Source organism: Dermochelys coriacea, chromosome 8 (assembly GCF_009764565.3).
Source record: "Dermochelys coriacea isolate rDerCor1 chromosome 8, rDerCor1.pri.v4, whole genome shotgun sequence".
NCBI classification, from domain to species: domain Eukaryota; kingdom Metazoa; phylum Chordata; order Testudines; family Dermochelyidae; genus Dermochelys; species Dermochelys coriacea.
The window spans coordinates 85,863,511-85,882,291 of NC_050075.1; the positions used below are offsets into that span (position 1 = coordinate 85,863,511).

At 39.4% G+C, this 18,781-nt stretch overlaps 1 protein-coding gene across 5 annotated transcripts in view; it reads left to right on the forward strand.

The window, feature by feature from the left end:
• The window catches only part of LRRIQ3 (leucine rich repeats and IQ motif containing 3), a 117,810-nt gene that overhangs the window by 52,607 nt on the left and 46,422 nt on the right, over positions 1 to 18,781 (forward strand). For all 5 annotated transcript variants that reach the window (XM_038412098.2, XM_043520183.1, XM_038412096.2 and 2 more), the window contains one exon: positions 6,781 to 6,922. In XM_038412098.2, coding sequence (XP_038268026.1) covers positions 6,781 to 6,922 — 142 coding nt within the window. The remainder of the gene's footprint in view (positions 1 to 6,780; positions 6,923 to 18,781) is intronic.

An 18,781-nucleotide genomic window follows, 5' to 3' on the forward strand; every position in this document is an offset into this window, starting at 1 on the left:
ATAGTTTAAAGGTATAATGCTGCTATTCTGTGATACAAAAGAGCATTAGAAAACCCACGTGTACAAACAGAAGAGCATATTTGTTTCCTTTTAACAAATAGAATTTTCTGTTTTCCTGCTTTCTCTATGCTTTCTTACTTTTGTCAGATACTACATAGAATGCCACTGTCCCACTTTTGCATGTAACCTGTAGTTTTCCTCCTCATAGAAGAGAATCAGGAGTTTTTTCTTTTTGGAGTTAAAACCAAAATAGCCTCTCTTTATACAGTAAATATGTATAACTTTAAATATAATTACTGAATGAATTTCATGTGGAACAATTTCTTAATGTTATTTTGATTATTTTTAAACCATCTATCTTGTTAATTTGAACTTTAAAAAAATCATACATTACCAGAGGTGGTTCCAATCATAGCTGCAGGCACCCCAAGAGTCAGGAAAGGTACTTGTCAATTGCCAACAATCTGATACTGCCTGTAAATTTCCTTATCTGATTCTAGCTTTTTGTGTTTCTTTTATCCTGGACCTGACACAGAGCTCTTTTAACTACCAGTTTTATAGCCTTAAACAATGTGCTTTCCTTGTCATCTGTTTTCCAGTGAAAGCCATAGATCTAACCCTTTCCTTTCTGGTCACTGGTCTAACTTCTAATTAGAGAAGTTCACACTGTATTTCCATCCCTAGTAGTTTGAGATATCCAACCTTAAAATCAGATCATTCTTATTACCGTTTTACTGTTTTCTGCAGTTAGATTTTAACATGATTTTAAGAGATAATATCTGGTGAACATGTAAAACGGTTAATGCTTTATTGGTGTGATCCTTCTTTCTTCAAGATCTGTGGGAGTTTGGCCTTTCGGTCAATGGGTTATAACATTTGAATGATAGGTTCAAAGGTTTCCGGTGTATACAACTCTAATTTTAGCTTAATTAGAAATAAGGGAGTGGAAGTGAAAGGAAAAGCAAACAAGTAGCCAGAATAATAAGATTTCAAGTTCCAGGATTCTATGACTTGCCGGCGCTAGATACACATGATATGTAACAGTGGAAAAAACTTGCCTATGATATACAGCATTAATTTCTAGCTCTGATCGTATGTGAGTTATTGAACTTTAAAACTGTCACTGATCCCTTAATCTGGCAGTGCTTTTTGCACTGGTCTAGAATGAATATAGCAAATCTCCATAGAAATGCCCATAAATAAATAAAGTTCTGAACTTTGGAAAAGGAAATTTTCACAGAGGAAACTGCTGCTGAAGGTTGTGTCTTTCAGGAGAGTGGTTGCTTGGTTTGCACTCCAGAGATAGATACATTTTAGTGGTGGATGATATGATCACTGTACATAGAGGACCTGATTCTCATTTGTAGTAAAGTTCTTTACAACACGCTAAAACTCTTTTACCATGCCAGGGCCTTAGTGTAAATGAGGCTCAGGCCCAGAATCTAAGGCATTTTGTCATTTCATAAGTCTATGAAAAGTACTATTCTAAATGTATAGTATTTTAAATTTTTACATATTTTTTCTGTTATATGGCATGTCTTTTTTTTTTTCAATATTAATCATCCTCAGCACCGGTCAGAATGGAAAAATCCATAAAACAGTGTGAAAGTGATGACAAAGTGCAGTGAATTTAAAATACCTTGAGCTGATGATTCTTCCACAAGTGTTGATGAGTCAGACTCTTGAGGCCAAATTCAACTGTACAGAGGGATAGCTCAGTGGTTTGAGCATTGACTTGTTAAACCCAGGGTCCTGAGTTCAATCCCTGAAGGGTCCATTTAGGGATCTGAGCCAAAAACTGGGGATTGGTCCTGCTTTGTTTGAGCAGAGGGTTGGACTAGATGACCTCTTGAGGTCCCTTCCAGCCCTGATATTCTATGATACTTTAAGCAAGTGGAATTCCACTGGCACTAACAGAACTTCCTCTGAAATTAGCCGTTGGAGTTTTCACTTCTGTTACAATCTTGGTTCTGCTTATGTATATTTACAGAAGTCTTCTAAAAGCACTGCCCTAAGAATCTTGAGTTTAATGGTTTAATAAATGGACATAGTTAGGTTAGTGTCTGTACACACAATTAACATTTTGTTTCTCTTTAAAAAGTGTAACAAAATTAAACATTTAGTTTACAACAAATGTAGATGAGCTGTTAATAAAAAGTGATTTTAAGAATTAGAGAGAAGGAAAGGAAACCTGCACTCATTTTCCTTAGCCTAACATTTACATTTTTAAGACGTAAAAAAACTTTTAATCGCAAATGAACTATAAAATATTCTTTTTTCACAGTTAATTAAGATTGACATTTTATAGAATAATGCTAGAGGTGGACATTTTGTTGAGAACATGTCATTTTTGACATTACTACTGTTGGAGCCTGATGTAAGATTGTACATTTTTTTTCAGTTCCCTTAGAACATATATGTTTAATGTTTATACATATTGAAATAGTTCTTGTGATTGTTAAGCCATTATTACTACAGATCACAGTCGTCATTATTGCAGGTGACACTACTTTTCAATAAAATGGCTGCTTCCACCACTAGTTTCAGAAATACTGATTATTTACAAAATATGTATTTCAGTTTATTCAGTGATAATTGATTCTTACCCTGTGAATATGCATACTCTGGGGGTGAGGGGAGGGGAATTTTCCTTTAAGAGGAAGGAGGAAATATTTCTCTAGTAAGATAGATTATAAAAGCTAATGGCTGTTTGAAATTGTTCAATCTTCTGACATTTGTGGGAGCAGGATAAACTAATTATCGCCCTGCTGTGCAATTTTTGTGTCTATCACCTCCATATGTGTTGGAAACATACAGTAAAAGAAAATACTACAAAAACAAATTATTAACCAGAAAAATTACTATTTGTTAGCTATCCTGATATTAAAAAATCTTACCACCAGCCTCTTGAAAGGGTCTTACTAACAATTTAGTTGCTCTGGGAAACTCAGAATATCATAATAAGATTCCAACCTTGATTAGGCTATTGAGAAGTCTCTGCTCTCTTTCTTGTACAACTTAACCAGAGAATCCAAATCACCAACATAAACTGCCAGCACTTGCTTCCCAAGCCAGGGTTAACACTCAAGGTCAAATTTAGGCTTGGTTTGTTGTAAAAGAATGTAACAACCATTGACCTTGTAGTGTTCAGGTTTGCTTTTCAGCCTCTGAATACTTCTGAATCAGTTGGACTCAAACAAAAAGATGCTTTATACCATGCATCACTTAGTTGTTGTAGAGACACTGTGCACACATCTTCAAATTCAATGCCTATCTGCAGGACATGCTTTCTTTACTTTCATACCTTGTTATTCGGCATAGTGGTGATGCCCCACAAGTTTTACAGTGAGCAATTTGTAATGCTATTCCATATTTTCTTCCTTATTGCTGAATCTTTTATTGAACTTTTAAAAGTCTTACTTCAAATTTATGATGATTTTAATTAAAAAAGTGTACTGTATCTTATCAAGTTGTGTTTAACTTTTGTTTTTAACTAGTTAAAATGTATTCCTAAATAAAAACATCCTTTATTAATTTAAGTTATGGCACCTATTAAAATGTCCAGGAGTTGTATTTTCTTAGTACTGTGGAAGATTAGAACTGTGAAGTAAAATACTAATCTGATAATGTTAAGACTGCTCCAAAATAATCATAGACATAAATTATAATTTCTTGAAAGAGAAAGAATATTATAAGAATATGAACATGATGAAGGGAGACTTATCAATCTAATAAAGCAGTGAAGCAGTAGTGCCAGAATTCTGAACAAATGGTTTAAATTGAGAATAGCATCCTGTGGTATTCAAAGGAAATATTAGTGATAATGGTGAAAATTTGTGAGTATTTCAGAAGTCATCTAGGAAGCTAACTGAATCACATTAATAACTGATGAAACTCCAGGAGAAAGAATCAAACTCAAGTATGTACCTGCCATCAGTCTGTTGATATAATGTAGAAATATGCAAGCATTTTGTCTGATGTTACAAAACCAGTGAAATAAATGCAATGCTACTGATACTGAAAGTGTTTTAAAGGCATAGGCACCTCCTTGCAGCTCAGATTTAGGCACCAATCTCTGAGAGAGGGGCATGACTTAGGACACACTTCTCTTGTTTGCATCTCCCATTGACTAGCTTAGGAGCTCTCTGCCTAGTGTGTTGGCTTTTGTGGATTGCCTATGTCTCCGCATTAGTGTTTAGGGAGCCTAGGCACCTAACTCAGGCTTTGTGATTGTAGTGTTGTTCCTATGATTTTCTAGGTGCATCTGTGCTTAACCCCTACAAGAAAGGAATCATGACTCTAAGAATATATATAGATTGTATGTTTACTGCCTAACTCTCCATTAGAAATTATTTGGGTATAATGATATAATAGGGAAAATTGTTGCTTGATGTCTTCAGAGTAAGTAGTATTTCTGTAATCTTAACAGTACTAACAATAGTATTTATTTAGTGAAAAACAGGTTATATTCTATACTTGATGTATTTTAACTGTAAAAATACAGTTTTTCATTGTTCTTTTTGACTGTGGTGACTAAACCACATTTTTGTGCCAAGAATGCCTAAAAATATAATTATAACTGCTTCCTCACTAAGGGCCTGATTCTGCAGCCCTGACTCTCATCAATGGGGCCTTTCCATTAGTAAGTACTACTGAGTCTAAGTTTTGGTGTTTTTTGATTTTATCATTTAACTTTACACACAACCTTAAACCCAAATTTATGATGACCTACAGATGTTGCTGAACAACGTATTCTCTGAGTTCCAAATAGAAAAAAAATCCATGAATTAATGATACTCTACTTAAATAAATCTGTAGAATTTCTTTTACTGGATGGGAGTGTCTTACTGAATTGTTGTACTTTAGTTTACTTGAAAGAGATTGTATTCTGTCCTGTTTATCCTATGTGTCAAACCTATGTATGTTTCTACTTTTTAAATGCTTCTCTAAGGGAAATGGATGGCTTAGAACTTTGGTTATAAGACATAGAACCTTATACTATCACTTCTAAACTAATCCACTTTGGTAGTGACCAACAGTCCATCATGCTAGGCTTTTTTATGAAACAAGTTGGTATCTCAGTCCAGTTTCTTTTGAATAAATGTCCTATAACACATCACAAGTGGCATCATTATTGGGAGGTTGAGTTTGGCAGTAAATTGGCACCTTTCACAAGTAATAAGACATAGGGTATATGGGGGGGAAAAAGAAACAGTGTAAATTGGGCATTAGCATGAACTAGTAATTATGATCTTTTAAATGAATTGTTTAAAATAAACACAGTCATATGTTTTCTTACATCATTGTCATAAGTCTGAATTGTTGTTTTGTTTTGTTTTACATTTGGTTTAGTTTAGTTTTTTTGTGTGTAGAATGGAAAGAAAACTAGAGCCAGCAATTAATTTATAGAAGATAGTGGAATGCATATCACTGTTGACATGAGTAAATTACATGGGAAATGACATAAATAAGAATAAATTTAAATGAAACATATTGGCAATAATATTTGTTAAAAAATTCTTATCTAAAGACCTGAAATCATGTTTTGTCTAAAGAGACATTGTTTACAATCTTACTGTTGAAACATATGTGGTGTTTAGATGCTGCTTGTAATTATTAGAACTGGGAGCACTGGCTGTTGGGAGTCTGAAAGGACAGGAAACAGGAAGGGGGGGGAGTTGAGGAGGCGGATTGAGAGCTACCGAAGGTGCAGTAGCAGCTTGATAAACAGGTTTCCACTTTAAAAATAAAGTCCTGTTGAAGTTTGTTAGTACCTTGCCTGGTTGCTACAACATTTTGGTGACGAGGATGGATCTTCTGCCTCTGAACCCACCTGCACCCTTTCTGCATAGCCCAAGGTACAATATGTGCATTAAATCATGTGTTCAAGCTTTCAAATATCTTATTGACTGACCTACAGAATATCATAAGCCTGGTGCACTGGATAATTTAGGTTATGTTTCTCATTACCAATCCTTTTCAACTAGCTGTGGATCACTAGTTTGGATCTGGCTCACTTGAGAAGTGAGAGAAAAATGTTATCTGATAGCTGTTTGGCAGTGTAAGCGAAATGAGTTTCAGTCCAATTTCTAGTTGGCTGGTATCTACATCATAAAATGCATCACCTCAGTTAGTATCAATTGGCATCCTTGTATGACAGTCTCAGCAAAAAAGCCAGAATGCCAGTGGGCACAGAAACAAAAAACACCTCTCACCATAGAGTTGGAAATAGTAGGTCAAGAATTACACACATTTACATGACACCATGTCATGAATTGCTACTGTGTATCATGTACCAGTTCTGTGGGTAAATAAAGGGTGTGAGCTTCAAATGTGTTCTACAGGCAAGCACTGTATTCACTTAAAAAGCTGAGAATATCATAAACTGTTCTTCAGGGTTCCTTGTTTGCTCACTTTGCTAAAGATAAAGTGCCCTTGTCACTGAAAAACTACAAAGGAATGCATCTTGGTATAACATATGATGAGTGAAGAGTTGTTCAGACCAAAAACTGCGATTTTTTTCAGGATTAGAGGTGTGGGGTTGGACAAGTATGCACCTAGCCAAGCAAATAGAGATTCTGGCTAGTAACAAATAGTCTTGCAAAAAAGGGGTATCAGTCCACAAAAAAAGGAGGATTTTCTTTGTCAAATCGGTAAAATGTGTATAGATATCTAATTATTTACAGGAAAAAGTAATATATGCTGTATTATTGCTACAAGTCTTCATTTTCTTGATTATAATGGCATGTTTAATTAAAATAAAATTTGTTTTGTTAACAGGTCTTCTATATGAATAATTTTAGAAAGCTTCCTGTTTTATGTCTGAGAAGAAAAAAACAACCAGTTTTCTCCATTTCACCCACATTGAGAAAAAAAGAAAAAAAGAATAAACTAGGGGAACATAGAATTCCACAGAGGAAGGGTTAGTAATTTGTTCCTTTTGTAATACTTTATAAAATAAAAAATCTAACTAACCGTAAATGAGAAAAAGCTACTTGGAAAGATTTTAGCAACCATATTAGTTATTTATTATAGGTGGGGCTGGTAGTGTCACTTCTAATTAAGTTGCTTGATACTTTACATTATCAGACCCTATTTTCAGTTGCTTATAACTTTGTCAAACTTTAATTATTCAGGATAACTTTTTCGATCTGTGTGTCTGACTCAAGCTATAATTTTTTTAAAATTTCAATCAAAACAGTTCAGCCATTTGCAAGAATGAGTCTAGGGAGCAATACATTGTCTTGCCTATGTTAAAAAATCCTGATGAACCGTTCTTTGAACAGCTCTACTGCCCCCTAACTTTGGAACAGGGATTTGAAATTTGGCAGTGGGGATGACCTTTGTGTCAAGAATGTGTCTTTTGTTGCCCCATCAAAAATCCACCAACATTTGGCCAATTTATAAGCCTTTGGAAAATTTTAAGAAAGTGTTCTTCACACATGCTCTGTGGAGACTTGCTAGAGTTTAACAGCTAAAATCTCTGAAGATTCCATCCGTTGAGCATACTATGCATGGATTATCCCTGCAGAACAATGGAGCATTCTCCATCACCTCACAGCTCCTATAAATGACTGAGCACATTCTCTCCAGCCTAGGGCTATAGGAGCAAAACAGGCCTGTTCCAGTAATGTCTGCTCTGAGCTGAGGACGGGCCAAACAGTGGAACTGGGAGCACAGAGCCTGCCTCTCCTGTGTTCTCAATGACTTCTCCCAGACAGTGTGGAGGAGGAGGCCATTTGATTCAAATGAAAAGGAGACAAGAACCAGAGCTATGGTGTTGCAGGGGAGGGCTGGGGGAGTAGACTTGGACAAGGAGCCTTGGTGGTGTGGACCAGATCTGGAGGCTGATAGGGGTCTGGGAATTAGGGGGACTGGCTGAGCAAGAAGACTGAGCTGGGAACCAGTGGAGAACTGGGGGACTGGAAAGAACTGGAAAGACGCTAGAGTGTGGGGGAAGAACTGGCACTGGTTCAGCAAAGAGATTGGGACAAGGACCAAGGGGAGGCACAGACAATGAGACTAGATGAGAAGCCCAGGGAGGGAGACTGGTCTGGGAACCTGACTTTCCCTGTAATTGCTGCTCTGGGTCAGACTGGGGCTGCGCACTGGGAGTGAGAGCAGTAGTCTATTTCTCCTGTGCTCTCAATGACTCTTTTATTGGCACTCTGGCAGTATGGAAGAAGAAGTTGTCTGGTGAGACTGGGACTGGAAGTGAAAGGAAAGAAACTGGCTGGGAGGAGAGGCTGGAATTAGACCTGGAAAGTCTGGGACTGGTTGGGCAAGGAGACTGGGACTGGAATTCAATTTTGCTCTTGGGAACATGGAAATTGTACAATGAATTGGGGGGAAGAGGAGACTGAGAATGTCTGGACAAGGAGCCTGGGACCAGAAACCAGTGTGTGAGGGAATGAGAATGAGGGCAGGAGGAAGGGGAAACAGATCTGATAAGGAGTTGATGACTCCTGTAGTGGAAGACACATTGAGGATGACTGGATATGGAAGCTGTGGTATATACATGATCCTGGAGGGGGGACCCGGTAAGAGTTTTTTCTGCATGAAATGCCGTCTGATAGAGCTGATGGAGGAAAAGATCCGAGGTTTGGAGATGCAGGTGGAAAGTCTCGTTGAGTTTAGGAAGGGGTTTGAGCAGATGATGGAGCAAAGACATGAGGTATCTGAAGGGAAAAGCTCAGACTCACAGATGGAAGCAGGACTGGGGAATTTTGAGGGGAGACTGGGTGAGGAAAGTGGTCAGTGGAAGCATGTGACTAAAAGAACCAGGCAGAGGAAAAGACGGGCTAGTGAAGGAGAAATAGAGCTTAGGAACAGGTTTGCAGAGTTGGAAAATGAATAAGGGGCTCAGCAGGTACTTGTTGAAGGTGGAAGGGTAAGGAAGAAGAAAAGAGAGGCTAGTCCTATAGGAAAAGCGGAAGAGTCAAGGGAGACTACACCAAATATGAGGATACAGGATGGGTTGAAGAGGATTATAAGGGGAAATAGGAATGGAAAGAACTTGCAGCCAGAGGGAACAGGGGAGAGACTGGAGAATAGCACTGTCACCAGGAAAAGGCAGGTCTATGTGATCGGGGACTCCTTACTGAGAAGAATAGACAGGCCTGTAACCAGAGCTGATCCAGAGAATAGAAGGGTGTGCTGTCTTCCAGGTATTAGATATGGGATGTAGACCTGAGGTTGAAAAGGATCCTAAAGGGAGCAGGAAAGAATCCCCTAATTATCCTTCATGTGGGAACAAATGATACGGCTAGATTCTCGCTGGAAAGTATTAAGGGAAACTATGCTAGGCTGGGGAAGACGCTTAAGGAAACTGAGGCTCTTAAGGAAACTGAGGTGATCTTTAGTGGGATCCTTCCTGTTTCTAGAGAAGGGCAACAAAGGTGTGACAAGATTATGACTGTCAACAGATGGCTTAGGCAGTGGTGCTATAAGGAGGGCTTTGGGATGTATGGCCACTGGGAGGCATTCACAGACAGAGGACAGTTCTCTCAGGATGGACTTCATCTGAGTAGGGAAGGAAATAGACTTCTAGGATCAAGGCTGGCAGAACTGATAAAGAGAGCTTTAAAGTAGGAATTAGGGGGAGATGGTTGGGAAATGTCTAGGTAATCTCCACACCAGATTTTAGCATTGAGAGGGAAGAAGATAAAGTAAGAAAGGATACAGCCGTGGGTAGGAGAATGGACATAAGGAGCAAGGGCGGTGTGGATACTAGTCTAATAGGTTATACTTGCTGTAGAATGACTGTGCCTAATAGGGTACAAAATGTGAGCGAGGCCAAACAGCAAAAATTAAGATGTTTATACACCAATGCGAGGAGCCTAGGTAACAAAATGGAGGAACTAGAGCTACTGGTGCAGGAAGTGAAACCAGATATTATAGGGATAACAGAAACATGGTAAAATAGTAGTCATGACTGGACTACAGGTATTGAAGGGTATGTGCTGTTTAGGAAAGACAGAAACAAAGGTAAAGGTGGTGGAGTAGCATTGTATATCAATGATGAGGTAGAATGTAAAGAAATAAGAAGTGATGCAATGGATAAGACAGAGTCCGTCTGGGCAAAAATTACATTGGATAAGATAACTAGTAAAGCCTCTCCTACGATAGTGCTTGGGGTGTGCTATAGACCTCCGGGATGTAATTTGTAAAAAGGGATAGAGCCCTTTTTAATGTTTTTAATAAAGTAACTACTAATGGAAACTGCGTGATCATGGGAAACTTTAACTTCCCAGATATAGACTGGAGGACCAGTGCTAGTAATAATAATAGGACTCAGATTTTTCTAGAGGCGATAGCTGATGGATTCCTTCATCAAGTAGTTGCTGTACCGACTAGAGGGGATGCCATTTTAGATTTAATTTTGGTGAGTAGCGAGGACCTCATAGAAGAAATGGTTGTAGGGGACAATCTTGGCTCAAGTGATCATGAGCTAATTCAGTTCAAACTAAATGGAAGGATTAACAAAAATAAATCTGCAACTAGGGTTTTTGATTTCAAAAGGGCTGACTTTCAAAAATTAAGGAAATTAGTTAGGGAAGTGGATTGGACTGAAGAACTTATGGATCTAAAGGTAGAGGAGGCCTGGGATTACTTTAAATCAAAGCTGCAGAAGCTATCGGAAGCCTGTATCCCAAGAAAAGGGAAAAAATTCATAGGAAGGTGATGAGCAAGCATCTTAGAGAGGTGATTAAGAAGAAGCAGAAAGCATACAGGTAGTGGAAGATGGGAGGGATCAGCAAGGAAAGCTACCTAATTGAGGTCAGAACATGTAGGGATAAAGTGAGACAGGCTAAAAGTCGAGTAGAGTAGGACCTTGCAAAGGGAATTAAAACCAATAGTAAAAGGTTCTATAGCCATATAAATAAGAAGAAAACTAAGAAAGAAGAAGTGGGGCCGCTAAATACTGAGGATGGAGTGGAGGTTAAAGATAATCTAGGCATGGCCCAATATCTAAACAAATACTTTGCCTCAGTCTTTAATAAGGCTAAAGAGGATCTTAGGGATAATGGTAGCATGACAAATGGGAATGAGGATATGGAGATAGATATTACCATATCTGAGGTAGAAGCAAAACTGAAACAGCTTAATGGGACTAAATCGGGGGGCCCAGGTAATCTTCATCCAAGAATATTAAAGGAATTGGCACCTGAAATTGCAAGCCCATTAGCAAGAATTTTTAATGAATCTGTAAACTCAGGAGTAGTACCGAATGATTGGAGAATTGCTAATATAGTTCCTATTTTTAAGAAAGGAAAAAAAAGTGATCCGGGTAACTACAGGCCAGTTAGTTTGACATCTGTAGTATGCAAGGTCCTGGAAAAAATTTTGAAGGAGAAATTAGTTAAGGACATTGAAGTCAATGGTAAATGGGACAAAATACAACATGGTTTTACAAAAGGTAGATCTTGCCAAACCAATCTAATCTCCTTTTTTGAAAAAGTAACAGATTTTTTAGATAAAGGAAATGCAGTGGATCTAATTTACCTAGATTTCAGTAAGGCATTTGATACCGTGCCACATGGGGAATTATTAGTTAAACTGGAGAAGATGGGGATCAATATGAACATCAAAAGGTGGATAAGGAATTGGTTAAAGGGGAGACTGCAACGGGTCCTACTGAAAGGCGAACTGTCAGGTTGGAGGGAGGTTACCAGTGGAGTTTCTCAGGGATCGGTTTTGGGACCAATCTTATTTAATCTTTTTATTACTGACCTTGGCACAAAAAGTGGGAGTGTGCTTATAAAGTTTGCAGATGATACAAAGCTGGGAGGTATTGCCAATTCAGAGAAGGATCGGGATATTATACAGGAGGATCTGGATGACCTTGTAAACTGGAGTAATAGTAATAGGATGAAATTTAATAGTGAGAAGTGTAAGGTTATGCATTTAGGGATTAATAACAAGAATTTTAGTTATAAGCTGGGGACGCATCAATTAGAAGTAACGGAAGAGGAGAAGGACCTTGGAGTATTGGTTGATCATAGGATGACTATGAGCTGCCAATGTGATATGGCTGTGAAAAAAGCTAATGTGGTTTTGGGATGCATCAGGAGAGGCATTTCCAGTAGGGATAAGGAGGTTTTAGTACCATTATACAAGGCACTGGTGAGACCTCACCTGGAATACTGTGTGCAGTTCTGGTCTCCCATGTTTAAAAAGGATGAATTCAAACTGGAGCAGGTACAGAGAAGGGCTACTAGGATGATCCGAGGAATGGAAAACTTGTCTTATGAAAGGAGACTTAAGGAGTTTGGCTTGTTTAGCCTAACTAAAAGAAGGTTGAGGGGAGATATGATTGCTCTGTATAAATATATCAGAGGGATAAATACAGGAGAGGGAGAGGAATTATTTCAGTTCAGCACCAATGTGGACACAAGAACAAATGGGTATAAACTGGCCACCAGGAAGTTTAGACTTGAAATCAGACGAAGGTTTTTAACCATCAGAGGAGTGAAGTTTTGGAATAGCCTTCCCAGGGAAGCAGTGGGGGCAAAAGATCTATCTGGTTTTAAGATTCTACTTGATAAGTTTATGGAGGAGATGGGATAATGGGATTTTAGTAAGTAATTGATCTTTAAATATTCAGGGTAAATAGGACTAATCCCCTGAGATGGGATATTAGATGGATGGGATCTGAGTTACCCAGGAAAGAATTTTATGTAGTATCTGGATGGTGAATCTTGCCTATATGCTCAGGGTTTAGCTGATTGATTGCCATATTTGGGGTTGGGAAGGAATTTTCCTCCAGGGCAGATTGGAGAGGCCCTGGAGGTTTTTCGCCTTCCTCTGTAGCATGGGGCATGGGTGACTTGAGGGAGGCTTCTCTGCTCCTTGAAGTCTTTGAACCATGATTTAAGGACTTCAATAGCTCAGACATAGATGAGGTTTTTCGTAGGAGAGGGTGGGTGAGATTCTGTGGCCTGCGCTGTGCAGGAGGTCGGACTAGATGATCAGAATGGTCCCTTCTGACCTTAGTATCTGTGAATCTATGAGTTAGGGTGCAGGAGAAGACTGGGGAATGGCTAGGCAAAGAAACTGGGAGAAGAAGCCAGGGAAAAGAGAGATCAGGGCAATAACCTGAGGATGAGTTAGGTGGGGAGACCTGAGACTGGATGAGGAGCCTGAGGAGGGAAGACTAGGAGTGAAAGCCAGTGTGGGAAAAGAGACAGACTGGATGCAGAGCCAGGAGGTAGGAACTGAGACTGGGTGTAGTGAAAGGGAGAAACTGAGAGTCTGTGTGGAGGTGGGTGGGGGGAATTGGTACTTGGATAGTGAGGCAATGTGGGGAAACTAGACTAGGTGGTCAAGGATACTGGGATTGGGATGAGAATCCTGAGGGATGGAGATTGGTTAGGCAAGGAAAATGAAACTGGAAAAGGAAGCCATGGGCAGAGACAGAGACAGGTTGGAAGGGAAAAGAGCAGGAGGGATCAAGCTTAGGGGGAACAGGCAGAAGAATCTGTGCCCACTAGAGCACACTCCCATCGAGAGCTTTAAATAGAACTGAAAATTCCTGAGTTTCACTATTTCTCTGCTGTCAGCAAATATCTGTGAAACCCATTGGCTAAGTGTGTCTCTCATCACCAGTAGTGCTGGTCCATGAGAGCGGTCTGGTGCGACTTTACGTTTGTGTGTCCTTGTCTGTGAGGAGCTTGCTTCTGATGATGAGCTTAGAGAGGTTGGGAGGTTATTTGAAAGCTAGAAGGGGTTCAGGAAAGATATCTTTCAGGATGGGGTCCACATCGAGCATGGGTTTTAGTTATTTGATGATACCCTGAATGGGTTCCTGTGTGGGGTGGTAGGTGACAACTAAAGGTATGCATTCTCAGAGGGGTGTTTATCTCTGTATGAATCAGGTTCTCTTGGGGTATTTGAGTTGCCCATTCCATTATGTGACCTACTTCTCTGGTGGAGTGTTCTTATTTGGTAAAGGTAGTTTTGAGTGTGTTAAGGTGTATATCCCGGACTTTCTGTTTGGCGCATATTCTGTGGAATTTGAGAGCCTGGCTGTGGATAACAGATTTCTTGGTGTGTTTGGGGTGGTTACTGGATCTATGAAGGTAGGTGCGGTGATCCGTGGGTTTCTTGTATACACTTGTCCATATGGTTCCATTGTTGAAGCTGATTGTGGTGTCCAGGAAAGTGGGTGAACACTTTCCACAAAGCGATCACTCTATATCTGACCTATCAGTCCTCATCCTGAAAGGAAACCTACACAACACTTTCAAAAGACAAGCTTGGGAGCTTAAATTCACAACTTTGCTAGACATTAAAAATCGTAGTCTTGATAAAGACACGGGATTTATGTGTTATTTCAACAACCTGCAACCCACTAACTCCCCTTTTTGTCCTATGTCTGCAGAGGTGCTAATGGGCTACTTCACCTTGAATGGTCCCTTAAAATATGTGCTAACTACTTACCCTAAACTATCTGTTTGATCTTGTATATAAATCTCCCCACTGTATTTTCCACTGAATGCATCAGATGAAGTGAGCTGTAGCTCATGAAAGCTTATGCTCAAATAAATTTGTTAGTCTCTAAGGTGCCACAAGTACTCCTTTTCCTTTTGCGAATACAGACTAATACAGCTGCTACTCTGAAACCTGTATTTAGCTGTGACACACTTAGGCTATGTCTACACTACGCAGCTTCTAGCAACACAGCTGTGTTATTACCTCTGTGCCGCTAAAAGGCACACAGTATAACTGCTGTTTGTCAACTCTCCTGCTGACAAAAACTTCTACCCCCAACGAGTGGCATTAGCTGTGTCAGCAGGAGAGCACTCTTGCCCATAAAGCACTGTTCCCACCAGTGCATGTCATTGGCAAAACTTTTGTCTTTTGGGGCAGGGGAGATGTTTATTAACACCTCTGAAAGAAAAACATTTTGTCATTCAGTTACTAGTAGACATAGCCATTGTGCCTTTCCCAGACCTTAACAAAAGCTCGGTGTAGCTTCAAAGCTTGTCTCTCTCACCAATGTAAGTTACTCCAATAAAAGATATTACCTCAGCAACCTCGTCTCTCTTAATATCATAACCTTTAATTTTATTTGAATGCTGAAATTATGGAGAATATGGTGCGCTCTAACATCAACAATTTTTATCTTCCTCAATCATGGGTTTACAGGGGACTTTTTTACTCAAAGTCTAATGTCAAATTTGTAAATTATTTAAAAGACCTTGTCAGTACTTTGACCGGTTGCATTTTGAGATGCTTCTTATTTTAATATGATTCATGATATTTAATTGTATTTAATTGCTCCCCAGTACAACCTACTGTTGCTATTCGTTACTCTGTTAATTCAAGAGGCTAATTTAAGTTACGATTGGTTGTATGCAATGTAGGCTGAGAGCTTTCATAAGAGACTTGTGCAACCATAGTGGTATGATCATTCCAGGAAATCAAAATAATGTCTATATCTTCTTACTGAACAAAGCATTGTAGACATTTAAAAAATCTAGTATACATAAGGAAATGTTGACTCAGTAAGTGATGTACTAAATAAACACAGGAAGCCACTCTGTCTGCCTTATATGTATGTTGGGAGTCCCTCTTAACAATGAATAGAATGGTTTCAAAAAAAGCATTTTTGAATTCTCACATACCTCAAAGAGTAAGAGAACATCCTAGTAGACATACTGAACTATTCCAGTTGACATAGTCAAAGGATTATTGTATTGAGGATGGCAGGGGGAAAATATCTGAAATATGAAACATGAGCTTGATCTACATTATTTGCCACAAATCTTAGGTAAAACTCGTGTATTTTTTCACTGACATGTAGCTATATATTCTTCAAAAGGGAACTTTATGTAAACCTTTCTCCAGTTTTCACCCACAAAAACCCTTTTCAGCTTGAAAAGAGAGAATGTTTATGCTCACTTCTTATATGATTATGATTAGAAAAATGATTCTGTAAAATGACATTTTTGGTGTCTGATATTTATTCTCCTTAAGTCACTCTGTAACAAATGTGCTCAATTTTCAAATCAAAACAAGATTTTTTTAAACTGATAGCACTTCAAATGTCTTGAAATCAAGCCATTTTCTTTTTACCCTCATACATTGTCAACAATAAATATTCTATAGTCAGCATATGTCTTGCTCTGCAAGATGATGCATGAGGCAGAACAAAATATAGCATGCTCCTATGCAACTACTGCATATTGGCTCTGCAGTTCTTATAGTACTAAAAGTTATTTTATCTTTAAATGAAGCAATGTGACTGGCACACATGTAAGAAGTGGATTTGATCAGAAAACGGGTAAAAGAAAAAATTCTTTTGTGACCATGGCTATTTTGCAAATGCAATTATTGCATAAAAATAACATTAAGTCCTTAAATGAAAGTCACAAAGGCCAAAACATTCACTTCATGCTTCATACTATGTTCCTTGGCACTGTAAAGCTCTGAGGGAAGTGCATGAGCTGAACATAGAATCATAGAACTGGAAGGGACCTTGAGCGGTCATCTAGTCCAGTCCCCTGAACTCAAGGCAGGTCTACGTATTATCTCTAGACCATCCATAACAGGGGTTCGTTCAACCTGCTCTTAAAAATCCCCAATGATGGAGATTCCACAACCTCCCTAGGCAATTTATTCAAATGATTAACCATTCTGACAGTTAGGAAGTTTTTCCTAATGTCCAGTCTAAACTGCCCTTGCTGCAATTTAAGCCCATTGCTTTTTGTCCTATCGTCAGAGGTTAAGAAGAACAATTTTTCTCCCTTCTCCTTGTAACAACCTTTTATGTACTTGAAAACTGTTATCGTGTCCCCTCTCAGTCTTCTCTTCTCCAGACTAAACAATCAATTTTTTCAATCTTCCCTCATAGGTCATGTTTTCTAGACTTTTAATCATTTTTGTTGCTCTTCTCTGGACTTTCTCCAATTTGTCTACATCTTTCCTGAAATGTGGCACCCAGAACTGGACAAAATTCTCCAGTTGAGGCCTAATCAGCATTGAGTAGAGCAGAAAAATTACTTCTTGTGTCTTGCTTACAATATTCCTGCTAATACATCCAAGAATGATGTTTGCTTTTTTTGCAACAGCGTTACACTGTTGACTCATACTTAGCTTGTGATCCATTGTGACCCCCCAGATCCCTTTCCACAGTACTCCTTCCTAGGCAGTCATTTCCCATTTTGTATGTGTGCAACTGATTTTTCCTTCCTAAGTGGAGTACTTTGCATTTGTTCTTATTGAATTTCATCCTGTTTACTTCAGACCTTTTCTCTAGTTTGTCCAGATCATTTTGAATTATAATCCTATCCTTCAAAGTATTGATAATCCCTCCCAGCTTGGTATCGTTCGCAAACTTTATAAGTGTACTCTCTATGCCATTATCTAAATCAGTGGATCCCAAACTTGTTCCACCGCTTGTGCAGGGAAAGCCCCTGGTGGGCCAGGCCAGTTTGTTTACCTGTCGCATCCGCAGGTTCGGCCGATTGTGGCCCCCACTGGCTGTGGTTCGCTGCTCCAGGCTAATGGTAGCTGCTGGAAGCAGTGGCCAGTATGTTCCTTGGCCCACGCCACTTCCAGCAGCTCCCATGGGCCTGGAGCACCGAACCGTGGGCACTGGAAGCCACGATCAGCCAAACCTGAGGACACGGCAGGTAAACCAACTGGCTCAGCCCACCAGGGGCTTTCCCTGCACAAGTGGCAGAACAAGTTTGGGAATCACTGATCTAAATCATTGATGAAGATATTGAACAGAACTGGACCCAGAACTGATTGCTGCGGGACCCCATTCGTTATGCCCTTCCAGCATGACTGTGAACCACTGATAACTGCTCTCTGGGAACAACTTTCCAACCAGTTATGCACCCACCTTATAGTAGCTCCATCTAGGTTGTATTTCCCTAGTTTGTTTATGAGAATGTTATGTGAGACAATATCGAAAGCCTTACTTAATGTTAAGTTATACCACATCTACCCCTTCCCCCCGATCCACAAGGCTTCTAACCCTGTCAAAGAAAGCTATCAGGTTGGTTTGACATGATTTGTTCTTGACAAATCCATGCTGACTGTTATTTATCACCTTATTATCTTCTAGCTGTTTGCAAATTGATATCTTAATTATTTGCTCCATTATCTTTCTGGGTACAGTAGTTAAGCTGACTGGTCTGTAATTCCCTGGGTTGTCCTTATTTCACTTTTTATAGATGGGCAGTATATTTTCCCTTTTCCAGTCTTCTGGAATGTCTCCCATCTTCCATGACTTTTCAAAGATAATTGCTAATGGCTCAGATATCTCCTCAGTCAGCTCCTTGAGTATTCCGATGAAGTGAGCTGTAGCTCACGAAAGCTTATGCTCTAATAAATTTATTAGTCTCTAAGGTGCCACAAGTACTCCAGATCATACCACTCGATCCATTGTCTACAGCCAAGCGCTACGATATAACCGCATTTGCTCCAACCCCTCAGACAGAGACAAACACCTACAAGATCTCTATCATGCATTCCTACAACTACAATACCCATCTGCTGAAGTGAAGAAACAGATTGACAGAGCCAGAAGAGTACCCAGAAGTCACCTACTACAGGACAGGCCCAACAAAGAAAACAACAGAACGCCACTAGCCATCACCTTCAGCCCCCAACTAAAACCTCTCCAACGCATCATCAAGGATCTACAACCTATCCTGAAGGACGACCCATCACTCTCACAGATCTTGGGAGACAGACCAGTCCTTGCTTACAGACAGCCCCCCAATCTGAAGCAAATACTCACCAGCAACCACACACCACACAACAG